Here is an 11,368-nt window from a genome sequence, read left to right on the forward strand (position 1 = left end):
GACGTTGAACTGGGTGGGTGGGCGCTATAAACGTGTCTCGCCTCAAAAAAAAAAAAAATGGCCCGTCAGCTCTTGTGCAATGGGCTGGAAGGCTGAATCCGACGACATATTGGACCTTTTGGGTCAAAACATGGGCCTGTCGTACCGGGAATCCACGGCCTACATGAGGCAATTGCTTCGTGTCCATTGTGCCTCTCTTCTCGACGGAACTCGAGTCGGGTGACGGGTCCGAGAGGTGGACGGAGTTTCGGACTTGGAGGTGATCTGACCTGTGAAGGGCTGAGGGCGGAGGATGGTGGGGGAACGAGGAGGGATGGGTCGGCGGCAGGAGCGGCAGGCCATGATGGTGACGTTCGCGTTGGCGCTGCTCATGGGCATCGCCGTCTACTTCCGCATCTGGGCCCGCCAGTCCAGCGACCCCTCCTTCACCGCCGACGACCGCGAGGAGCTCCGGTTCGCCCCCAATTCCTCTCCACCTTCCTTCTTTTCACCGCCTACGGTTTATAGTTTTCTTTATCTTATTGAGCCATGAACAGAAAGAAAAATGGAAGGAATCAAAGCGGTTTTGCTCGGATTTCTGATCACGCGATGAACGATCCAAGTGTTTCATCTAATTTCTGAATTTGATCAACCGATTTCCTGAACTATTCACCGAGATGAGATTGGAGACTTGCTAAGGTAGTTTTGTTCGTTGCAAATTATGAGAGTATAATCTACAACTTTTGGTCCCGAGAATAAAAAAAAACCCAGTAAAACAAAACTAGAAAACTACAATAACGTTTGTGTCAAATTTGATAATGTCATTTAAACTAAGTCCACCAAATCGATGGCAAAGTAGGGAAACCCATTTTCCATAATGGCAGAATTCTAAATTTCTCTCTGTAGTTAGACAAGGACAAAAACTTGATATATTATGTTACAAAGACAAATAAAAAATCAAAAAAGTAACAAACTGCTTTAGGCCTTGTTCGGTTTTTGATATTCCATGTGGATTGAAGTGTATTGGGTGGGATTGGGGTGGATTTTGACTTGCTATGAATTTAATCCGACTCAATCCCACCCAATCCACATGGATTAACGCAAAAACGAACAAGCCCTTACTAGTTGGCTGTACGAAAGTGTTGTCTGAAATCATCTTAAAATTCAGGTTCCTGAACTATAGGAGAAGTGTTAACCAAATGTCTGAACACATACAGCGCTTCAGATCGAATGATATATAGAGTTAACTGCTTGTGCTTGTTATTAACATAGAAAAAGGAACTGGACATGCATAGATTAGTTACTGGGACACGTAGCCAGGCCTGACCTTGTTTCTTGGACATATGGCAACCTCCTTATTATATGGCCATTTTCATGGCTGCCATCCACGTCTTGAGCTTTGGAAGAGTCAGCGCAACTACGAGAGATTATCCTTTCCTGATCTATTATGTTACCTTAAGCCTTACCTTTCCTTCTCTTTCCATGTGCTATTTTTGCCACATCAACCATCAGGAGGCAATTTGAACAAGCAAACCTAGAAGCGATGGATGAATCTGCCGAATGGAGGATGAAATATGATAAAGAAATAGAGAAAAACAGGCAGTTGCATGATGAACTTTCAAAGGTATTGCTCAGCTGCTCACTTACCAGATACTTGTACGATGCTCCTCAGACACTCCATCCACAATGCTTATGTGAGAACTCTCCTCATCCTCACAGGTTAAGGCCTCATTAGCTGGTGCAGCCAGGCATCTTGAGTTGTTGCAGAAGGTATTATTTTCTGGGCAGTCAAATTTAGTCCCTACCCTGGGCCACCTTCAAATTATCATGCCCTTTCTACCCTGGGCCACCTTCAAAAAAAAAAAAATCCAGTCCTTTCTCGCCGTTCCTTCTCGTTTTTAGTTCTCTCTATACGTGCACACCCGACTTAATCATTTCCTTTGTTGCAGGATAACGAGTTGCAGAAGCGGCAGACCGAATCACTGAGGCAGCAATGCAATTGCACTCTCCATTGAAAACTAGGCAAGGTTAAGGGCAAGGAAGGAATGCCTTTTGTTTGTCCAGCAGCACCAGAGGGAGGAAAACTAGATTGAGGTCTAGGAATTAGGACGTACGAAAAGGATTGAGAACATAGCTCTGGTAGACCAAGACCATAGTGACCGTCTGTTATACCAATGGCGAGCTGCATATTTCCGTCCCAAGTGATCAGTTGCAGTTTCATGAGTGCCAATGCAAATCGCCCAAGTCAAAACGCAAAAGATGGCACCATGGCAGATATATAGTTCCTGTTTCAGAGCAAGGATTCAGTTTGTGGGTAATTTTGCAGTGGCAGTTTGCATTTTCCGAGTACCTGACCATCTGTAAATATGCGTTGTACTCGGGATCAAATTTATAACACTTTATAACAACAAACAAGTTACAGATCAAACCGGATAACTGATCCGAATACACATTTAGAATACTGTAAAACATGTCCTGGTCCTAGTTGACACAACAAAAGGAAGGGGAATTAATACAGTACAGGAAACAATGATCAGCATCACACAGTGATTATGGAAATGCTTGAGAGCTTGTTCGGTTGCGTCCGGATCAAAAGGATTAAGGGCCTGTTTGGTTCGTGGCTAACTACGCCATACTTTGCCTAAGGTTAGTCGTTCAAATTAAAGGACTAACCTTAGATAGAAAAGTTAGACAAAGTGTGACAAGTTAGGCAGGGAACCAAACATGCCCTAAATCTCTCCTTCCGGATTAAAAGGGATTAAATCTCTCCCTGGTTAAAATTGAATAGAAGGTGATTTAATCTCCCTCGATCCTTTTTTATTTAGACCCAACCGAACAATGCCTAAGGGGTTTTCTTAATGCCTGCGTGAGAGCCTAGACACGAGTAAGGGCTTTTTTCGGTTCTCAGGGAATAGTCACATAGAACGATTCCATGCTAGATTGCTTGTCTAATTTGTATAAGCATAAGCATTGATCAGCTGGAACGATTCCAGATTGGATTCCGGAACAAACAGACCCTAAGAAAATTCTCTACCCTGGCTCCACCCTCTCTTTCTGCAGCACTTAGTGGTCAGTGGCAAATTGGCATTGTGTCAAACAAGTACGACACTTGTTTGGCTCTGATTCTCTAATGTCCAAGAGAACCTTTTGAGGATACCACGACGACTCTGTGCTCTTTGTCCATTAGTTAAGAGGGACACCAACTTTATATTTGTTCAAGCAAGAAACTATCTCTCTTTTGACCGGATGATGAATTTACATGGACGTTTCCCCAGAGAATATCACTGAATGCACTGGTAAACAAGCTGACATCAAGGTACTGTAGCAACCAACCATAATGTATTACTGTGCACCACGGTTCACAGAACAGTTTCATCGGCAGTATCAAGGATCGAACTAACAAAATATAGAAAGGCATGCTACACACCAGTACATGATAGTAGTATGTTTAGAGGTCGTTACAGGAGTTTGTAGCTCGCTTTAGCTGACTCTCTCCAAGAGTTTGACAGCAGACACTGGACATGGAGTCATGGGAGCAGCAGTATTTTGCCAATGTGCATGCTAGATTCGATCAACCGATGAGCATCAGCTGCTTCGGATAACGGGAATGTCTTGTAGATCACCGGGTTCACCTTGCCAGCAGCGACGGCGGGCCACACGTTCTTCTCCACCTCACTGACGATCTGGGTTTTACTAGCAGCGCTTCTGCCGCGCAGTCCAGCAGCTGCACTCACAAGATCATTAGAACCAGGTGTTAAAAGAACACAAAACTTAGGAATTCTACAATCAACCAGCAATATGTCGTAACAGCACGTCTTGGGCATCACTGCAATGTAGAAACGTTGTTGCCGCCTGGGCATAGGCAACCGGAATACCTTGTATGGTTAAACGCCACGCAAACACCGCTTGCAGGTTCACTTCAGCTACAGCGCCGCCTTGGAAGCCGATGATGAAAAGTCTACCATCAACACCTAGGCTGTTCAGATTGCGCTCGAGATATGGTCCTCCGATGTTGTCAAGGATTACATCAACACCTGGTAGATGTTCAGATTCCAGTTGGTACCACATATTAATCTGGTTATAATGCCTTGACACATTACCGCTGCAAGAAAATGCATAGAAAGAAAAGTGTTGCTAAGCACGGTCTTAGCATTCGGTTGCCAATAGAGGACTCTCAAGTACAGTATACAATACAGATGAGCTAATATTAAACATGATCAGACGGTAGGATTAAAACTGACATACCTTTCCCATTTGTTTCCTGTTTGACACGCTCAACAAAATCTTCGGTTTTGTAGTTTATGCATACATCGGCACCCAAACCTTTGCAGGCCGCTAATTTTTCTTCAGTTCCTATGATTTTGCAGCACGATTATTGGGGGACATGACATCACCAAGAACATTTGGCTGCGTCTTATTTGTGTTATATTGAACAAACCTGCTGTGACAAAAACCATAATTCCGAGGTGCTTCGCAATCTGTATAGCGAACGTACCAATTCCACTTGATCCCCCATGTATCTGCAGGATTGAAGATATATCATACATGGTCATCCCAAACGAACAGAAACAGAGAGTCACAGCTAATTCAGTGCTAAGAACCCCAGTTGCACCCCCGGTCTCCTGGCAGTTAGAAAGGTGTGCTTTAATTTAGGGCTCGCTTGGAACCAAAGGTAATGGAGTATATTGAGAGGACCAAAATCCTTACTATTCAAAATTGAATAGTAAGGGATTTTGTCTCCCTCAATCCCCTCTATTACACTTGCTCCTAAAGTAAGTGTTCTCCATTCCAGCTAGTCGACTCAAAATCCAATGCATTTTGAATCCAAATTTGTGGAGCAAGATAATCAGCAGATATAAATCATTTGTGATGCTTTTACTGATTCAAATTAATTGGTTAAAAGCATATATGATGCTTGCTGACTTATGTACACAAAATTAGCAACAAGAAATAACGATGTCACCCCCATTCCCTAGAGGATGCAACTATCTGGCTAACCGAGTTCTCCGGTTCTCTTGGAAATAGAAAATTGATCTTACAAGGAACGATTCTCCGGGGGAGAGGTGGCTGGTCATGACTTCATGAAGACGGTGGACCAGACGGTGCATGCCACCTCGGGTAAGCCGGCCGCGTCCGCAAGGGACACGCCCTCCGGCACCGGCAGCAGCTGTCCCGCCGGCACCACCACCTTCTCGGCGTACCCGCCGCCGCTAAGCAGCGCGCAGACCTGCAGTGCGACGACAGCAGCACGAAATTTCAGTTGGCCGGCCACAGGAGGCAGGGGGGCAGCGGATCCACTCCACCTTGTCGCCGACGGCCCACCGTGGTGGGGCGTTGGGGCCGAGCGCGAGGATGGTGCCGGAGCACTCGAGCCCCGGGTACGGGGGGGCGCCGGCGGGCGGCGGGTGGCGGCCGTGGCGCTGGAGCGTGTCGGCGCGGTTGACGCCCGCGGCGACCACCTGGAGGAGGACCTCGCCGTCGCCCAGCGGCGCGGGGTCCTCTACCTCCTGCGCCTCCAGCACCTCCGGGCCGCCGCCGCCGCGCGTGATCACCACCGCCCTCATCTCTCTCGCGTCGTCCGCTTGGTCGCTGCAGCTCTGCAGTTGCTTCCGATAATTGCACTGGCTCTGCTGGGAACACGATTTTTCACAACGCCTGCCAATCCATCCGTTCCGAAAATAATGCTACATCTCGTTTTTTTGGTCCCTAGCATGTTTTAACTCGGGCTTTGCAAAAGTAAATTAAATTTTGAGACAATCGCATATTTTGAATTCCATAATTTTACCATCCGAAACATTTGTTACTCATAATCCCCTATTTAATTACGATGTCATTTAATGTATTCTCTTTCTTTTCTTTTTTTTCTTTCCTTGTATTGTGTTTGGTGCTAGAGTAGACGCAATTGCCCTTTAGGCATCAAACGACCGTGAGTGCATAATTGTCCAACAAATAGCAAGTTGATGCTCAAGAAACAAGAAGCATAATTGAAATTAAATGATGATTTAATATAGCCATTTTATTGAACATGTTTATTTAGTGGAATGAACGTATAAGGATCACTTATCAGTCGTTGTGTAGTCCTTGTGTTCAAATACTATCGATTACCAAATCACTTCTGTCGATCTTATAGTTCACCTACACACATAAGAGACCGAGCTTAAAATTTAGGCACTCAAATTTGATGGGAGACACCACTTACTCTACTATAGACTTTGTAACCTAAACTTCCTTAGACTCCCTCTGTGCCTAAAAACATAACTAAAAGGGAAATAGAGTTAACCTTTTTCCATAATTAATTTTGGTGGTTGAATGTCCAACACAAATATATGGACTAACTAGTTTGCTCTAGAATATATGTTCTACAGGTGCATAAAAGTTCAACACAAACCAATAAATATACAAGTTAGGGATCAAATCCAAAGGAGCAAAAGAAACTTGAGTATGCTGTGGACTGGCGCACCGGACTGTCCGGTGTGCCACCGGACAGTGTCCGGTGCACCATGTTCGTACGAAGACGAACCAGCCACTCTCGGGAAAACTGAGTCGCGCTCCGCTATAATTCACCGGACTGTCCGATGTGACAGCGGAGCAACGGCTACTCGCTCCAACGATCGACTGCAAAAGGAGATGTCAGATGAACAGTGTGCACAGAGTTAGAGCCGCAAAGTCAGAGGCGCACCAGACAGTGAACAGTACCTGTCCGGTGCCACAAGAGGACAAGCTCTCCAACGGTCGACTGAGTCAGAACCCTAACAGTTGGGTGACGTGGCGGCGCACTGGACAGTGTCCAGTGGCGCACCGGACTGTCGGTGCGCCCATCAACAGTAGCCACCCCCCAACGGTCATTTGGTGGTTTGGGGCTATAAATACCCCCAACCACCACAACACCAAGCACTCAAGCATTCTGAACATTGCATTCGATACAAGAGCAGTAGACTCCACTCCAAGACACAATCAAAGCGATCGATCCACTCAAAGGCCCCAAATCAACTCTAGTGCATTAGGACTTGTGAGAGGATCTCTTTTGTTTCTTTGTTGCTCTTGTTTGCTTGGCTTGGCCTTCTTTTTTCTTTTCAATTCTTACTCTCAAGTGATTTGTAAGCAAGGCAAGAGACACCAATTGTGTGGTGGTCCTTGCAGGGTCTAAGTAACCCGTGAGATTAAGGAAGAAGGCTCACTCAGTCTAAGTGACCGTTTGAGACAGGGAAAGGGTTGAAAGAGACCCGGTCTTTGTGACCACCTCAACAGGGACTAGGTTCTTTAGAACCGAATCTCGGTAAAAACAAATCACCGTGTTCGATCCGCTTTATTTCTTGGTTGATTTGTTTCCCCCTCTCTATCAGACTCGATTTAAGTTCTAACGCTATCCCCACCTTGTAGTTTGTGTTTTAAGTTGTAAATTTCAGATTACGCCTATTCACCCCCCCTCTAGGCGACTTTCAATTGGTATCAGAGTCCGCTAGTCCGATGCTTCATTAGAGTTTAACAACTCGAAGTGATGTCGGGAGAACACGCCAAGAGGGAGATCGTGATCGGCGACAAGCCCGCAAGCTCGGGGAGAACTCTTTCGAGAGAGTTCGGCCATAAGCATAAGTTGGAATCCTCTTCCTCCACCACGACGCGTCGCAAGGGTGACAAGAAGAAGAAGATGAAGAAGGTGGTCTACTACGAGACCGACTCTTCGTCACCCTCCACGTCGTCAAGCTCCGACTCGTCCGTCGCTTCTAAGCGCCATGAGCGCAAGAAGTATAGTAAGATGTGAGAGCACCTAGATGGGGGTGAATAGGTGATCCTGTAAAATTCAACACTAATAGCCACAAAACTTTAGTTATGAAAGTTAGAACGACTAAGTAGCTTGAAACGAGCTCTTGTGAACACAGACAATCAAAGAGAAAGCACACAAGAGACACGCGATTTTATCCCGTGGTTCGGCCAAGTAACACTTGCCTACTTCCACGTTGTGGCGTCCCAATGGACGAGGGTTGCACTCAACCCCTTTCAAGTTGGCAAGTGTTACTTGGCCGAACCACGGGATACAATCGCGTGTCTCTTGTGTGCTTTCTCTTTGATTGTCTGTGTTCACAAGAGCTCGTTTCAACCTACTTAGTCATTCTAACTTTCATAACTAAAGTTTTGTGGCTATTAGTGTTGAATTTTACACGATCACCTATTCACCCCCCTCTAGGTGCTCTCAATTGGTATCAGAGTCATACTCTTCACGTAAGAGACTAATCGCCCGAAGAGATGGATCCTAAGGGAAATGGGATGGTGGTCAACGACAAGGAAAAAGGAGTCCTTCCTCAACGAGCCTAGAGACGACAAGCCCACTGACTCTGGCTTGAGTCACAAGAAGAAGGACGGGAAGAAGAAGAGGCACATCAAGAAGATCGTCTACTACGACAGCGATGAATCTTCTTCTTCACCATGAGACGACGACGATGACGATTCTTCTTCAAAGAAAAAGACGGTTAATCAAAATTACTCTTTTGACTATTCTCGCATGACGTACAAATCGAATGCGTGAAGTTGGAGTCTTGGAGTCTTAGAATGTTTCTTGTGAGCTTGGGTAGCTTCTCCATGCGCCTAGGGGTCCCTTTTATAGCCCCAAGGTAGCTAGGAGCCGTTGAAGATCAACAAGGAAGGCTATCCTTGCCTTCTGTCGAGTGGCGCACCAGACAGTCTGGTGCGCCACCGGACAGTCACTGTAGACGGTCCGATGCAGATCTCCTTCCTTTTCTGGCGCAGATGATCGTTGCATCTCCGGGGCAGTTGGCGCACCGGACACTGTCCGGTGCCCCCTGCCGACCGTTGGCGCAGGCCACGCGTCGCCCGCGGATTACGCGGCCGACCGTTGCGCTGGCGACCGTTGGCTCACCGGACAGTCCGGTGAATTATAGTCGTACGCCGCCGATTTTTCCCGAGAGCGGCCTTTTCACCGGAGTCCAACCTGGCACACCGGACAGTCCGGTGTGCCAGACTGAGCTGAACTTCGGCTGCACACATCCAGTCTTTTGCAATCCTTTCTTTTCCTGTTTCTAGCACTTAGACAGAATATGTTAGTACTCAAAACAATGTACTAAGTCTAGAAACATACCTCATGTCTTGATTTGCACTTTTCTCTTCCTTTAACACATAAGAACTTAATTAAGTGTGTTGGGCACTTAATCACCAAAACATAATAGAAATTGCCCAATGGCACATTTCCCTTTCAAGATGCCCCTTCGCTATCCCCGTATTTCAAAGCGTGCTCCTTTACTTTCTGTTCCCTTAGGCAAACCACCATATTTTGATGGTGAGGATTATTGCATGTGGTGTGATAAAATGAGGCATCACCTAACCTCACTCCACACAAGTATTTGGGACATTGTTGAGTTCGGAGCGCAGGTACCTAATGTGGAGGACGAAGGCTACGACTTGGACGAGGTCGTCCAAATTAGGCACTTTAACTCCCAAGCCACAACTATACTCCTCGCCTCCTTGTGTCGAGAGGAGTATAATAAGGTGCAAGGGTTAAAGAGCGCCAAAGAAATTTGGAACGTGCTCAAGACAGCGCACGAAGGGGACGAGGTGACCAAGATCACCAAGCAAGAAACGATCGAGGGAGAACTCAGTCGATTCATCCTCAACAAGGGAGAGGAGCCACAAGCAATGTACAACCGGCTCAAGACCTTGGTGAATCAAGTGCGTAACCCGGGAGCACAAAATGGGATGACCATGAAATGGTCAAGGTTATTCTTAGATCCCTCGTATTTCGTAATCCTACTCAAGTTCAATTAATACGTGGGGATCCTAGATACAAGCTAATGTCTCCCGAGGAGGTTATTAGAAAGTTTGTGAGCTTTGAGCTAATGATCAAAGGCTCCAGACACATCGTCAACTTGTAGCAAGGCGCCACCTCTGAAAGGGAAATTTGCCTTTGAGCAATTTCTATAAGTATTTTGGTGATTAGATGCCCAACACATGTTAATTGAGTCCTCATGTGCTAAATGTGTGAAAAGTGCAAATCAAGTTACAAGGTATGTTTCTAGACTTAGTACATTGTTTTTGAGTACTAACATGTCTATCTAAGTGCTAGAAACAGTGCCGAGAAGAGAAGAAACGAATTAGAAAAGAGTTGGCTGCGTACAGCCAACACCTACTCGGGCCTGGCACACCGGACTGTCCAGTGGTGCACCGGACAGTGTCCGGTGCCCCAAGCTGATCGATGGTGAATCGGCTGCTCTCGGGAAATGGAAAAGACGACGTGGCTATAATTCACCGGACTGTCCGATGAGCCAACGGCGCCAGCGGCAACGGTCGTCCGCGCGATCAACGCGCGACACGTGGCTTGCTCTAACGGTCGGCTTGGTGCACCGGATTGTCCGGTGCGCCAACCAGTCCCGAGGAGCAACGGTCGGATGCGCCCGATTTGGAAGGAGATCACGCACTGGAATGCTACAGTAGCTGTCCGGTGGTGCACCAGACTGTCCGGTGCACCAACCAACAGAAGGCAAGATTGGCCTTCCAAGATTGATCTCCAATGGCTCCCAGCTGCCTTGGGGCTATAAAAGGGACCCCTAGGCGCATGGAGCATGATACCAAGCTTACAAGAAACATCCTAAGGCACCTAGACTCTGCACTCACGCATTCTGATCATAGTTCTTGAGATTTGAGCACTTTCGAGTTGTAAACTCTTCACGCTATGTTGTGTGCTCACCTCTTCACGTGTGTGCGTGATTTTGCTGCGAACTTGAGTCTTGCGTGCATTGCTTTTCCTCCCTTACTCTTGTGCTTCTTTGTGATCTCTATTGTAAGGGCGAGAGACTCCAAATTGTGGAAATTCCTCGCAATCGGGAAAGATACTCTAAAGGAAAATACCGTGGTATTCAAGTTGATCATTGGATCACTTGAAAGGGGTTGAGTGCAACCCTCGTCCATTGGGACGCCACAACGTGGAAGTAGGCAAGTGTTACTTGGCCGAACCACGGGATAAAAATTGCGTGTCTCGTGTGTTGCTTCTTGTGATTGTCTTGTTCGCACGAGCGTGTTCAATAGCCACTTGATTTCACTAACACCTCTATAATCAAGTTTGTGGCTATTTAGTGTTTGATTTTACAGGATCACCTATTCACCCCCCTCTAGGTGCTCTCAATTGGTATCAGAGCCGTACTCTTCATCTAAGGGACTAACCGCCCGAAGAGATGGATCCTAAGGGAAAGGGGATGGTGGTCAACGACAAGGAGAAGGAGTCCCTTTTCAACGAGCCAAGGGACGACAAGCCCAATGACTCAGGATCGAGTCACAAGAAGAGGGACGAGAAGAAGAAGAGGCGCATCAAGATCATCTACTACGATAGCGATGCCTCCTCTTCTTCACCAAGAGACGACGATGACGATGACTCTTCGTCGAA

The 11,368-nt window shown here is 46.6% G+C and overlaps 2 protein-coding genes across 2 annotated transcripts; one reads left to right on the top strand and one right to left on the bottom strand.

Annotated features, from left to right (window-relative positions):
• The first annotated feature begins 204 nt into the window (after window positions 1–204).
• Window positions 205–2,295, top strand: LOC107603302 (GRMZM2G162052). Its single transcript, NM_001323361.1, has 4 exons — window positions 205–453; window positions 1,492–1,603; window positions 1,699–1,749; window positions 1,929–2,295. The coding sequence occupies exons 1-4, from the start codon at window positions 293–295 to the stop codon at window positions 1,992–1,994; spliced, it is 390 nt and encodes a 129-aa protein (NP_001310290.1). The 5' UTR covers window positions 205–292; the 3' UTR covers window positions 1,995–2,295.
• Window positions 2,296–3,300: 1,005 nt separating this feature from the next.
• LOC100216678 (putative alcohol dehydrogenase superfamily protein) lies at window positions 3,301–5,585 on the bottom strand. Its single transcript, NM_001143086.1, has 6 exons — window positions 5,283–5,585; window positions 5,019–5,206; window positions 4,418–4,499; window positions 4,225–4,332; window positions 3,855–4,013; window positions 3,301–3,703 (listed from the first exon to the last, which is right to left on the bottom strand). Exons 2-6 carry the CDS (start codon window positions 5,085–5,087, stop codon window positions 3,507–3,509), a joined length of 615 nt encoding a protein of 204 aa, NP_001136558.1. The 5' UTR covers window positions 5,088–5,206; window positions 5,283–5,585; the 3' UTR covers window positions 3,301–3,506.
• Between the last annotated feature and the right edge of the window lie 5,783 nt (window positions 5,586–11,368).

This window comes from Zea mays, chromosome 4 (genome assembly GCF_902167145.1).
Source record: "Zea mays cultivar B73 chromosome 4, Zm-B73-REFERENCE-NAM-5.0, whole genome shotgun sequence".
Taxonomy (NCBI): domain Eukaryota; kingdom Viridiplantae; phylum Streptophyta; class Magnoliopsida; order Poales; family Poaceae; genus Zea; species Zea mays.

Excerpts from the sequence above, each read along its gene's own strand:
- LOC107603302 (NM_001323361.1), top strand. The coding sequence starts at position 293 with ATGGTGGGGGAACGAGGAGGGATGGGTCGGCGGCAGGAGCGGCAGGCC. Across the intron at positions 454-1,491 it reads GACGACCGCGAGGAGCTCCG|GAGGCAATTTGAACAAGCAA; the intron begins GTTCGCCCCCAA and ends ATCAACCATCAG. Across the intron at positions 1,750-1,928 it reads ATCTTGAGTTGTTGCAGAAG|GATAACGAGTTGCAGAAGCG; the intron begins GTATTATTTTCT and ends CCTTTGTTGCAG.
- LOC100216678 (NM_001143086.1), bottom strand. The coding sequence starts at position 5,087 with ATGCACCGTCTGGTCCACCGTCTTCATGAAGTCATGACCAGCCACCTC. Across the intron at positions 4,500-5,018 it reads CCCCCGGAGAATCGTTCCTT|ATACATGGGGGATCAAGTGG; the intron begins GTAAGATCAATT and ends TCAATCCTGCAG. Across the intron at positions 4,014-4,224 it reads ACAGGAAACAAATGGGAAAG|GTGTTGATGTAATCCTTGAC; the intron begins GTATGTCAGTTT and ends AACATCTACCAG.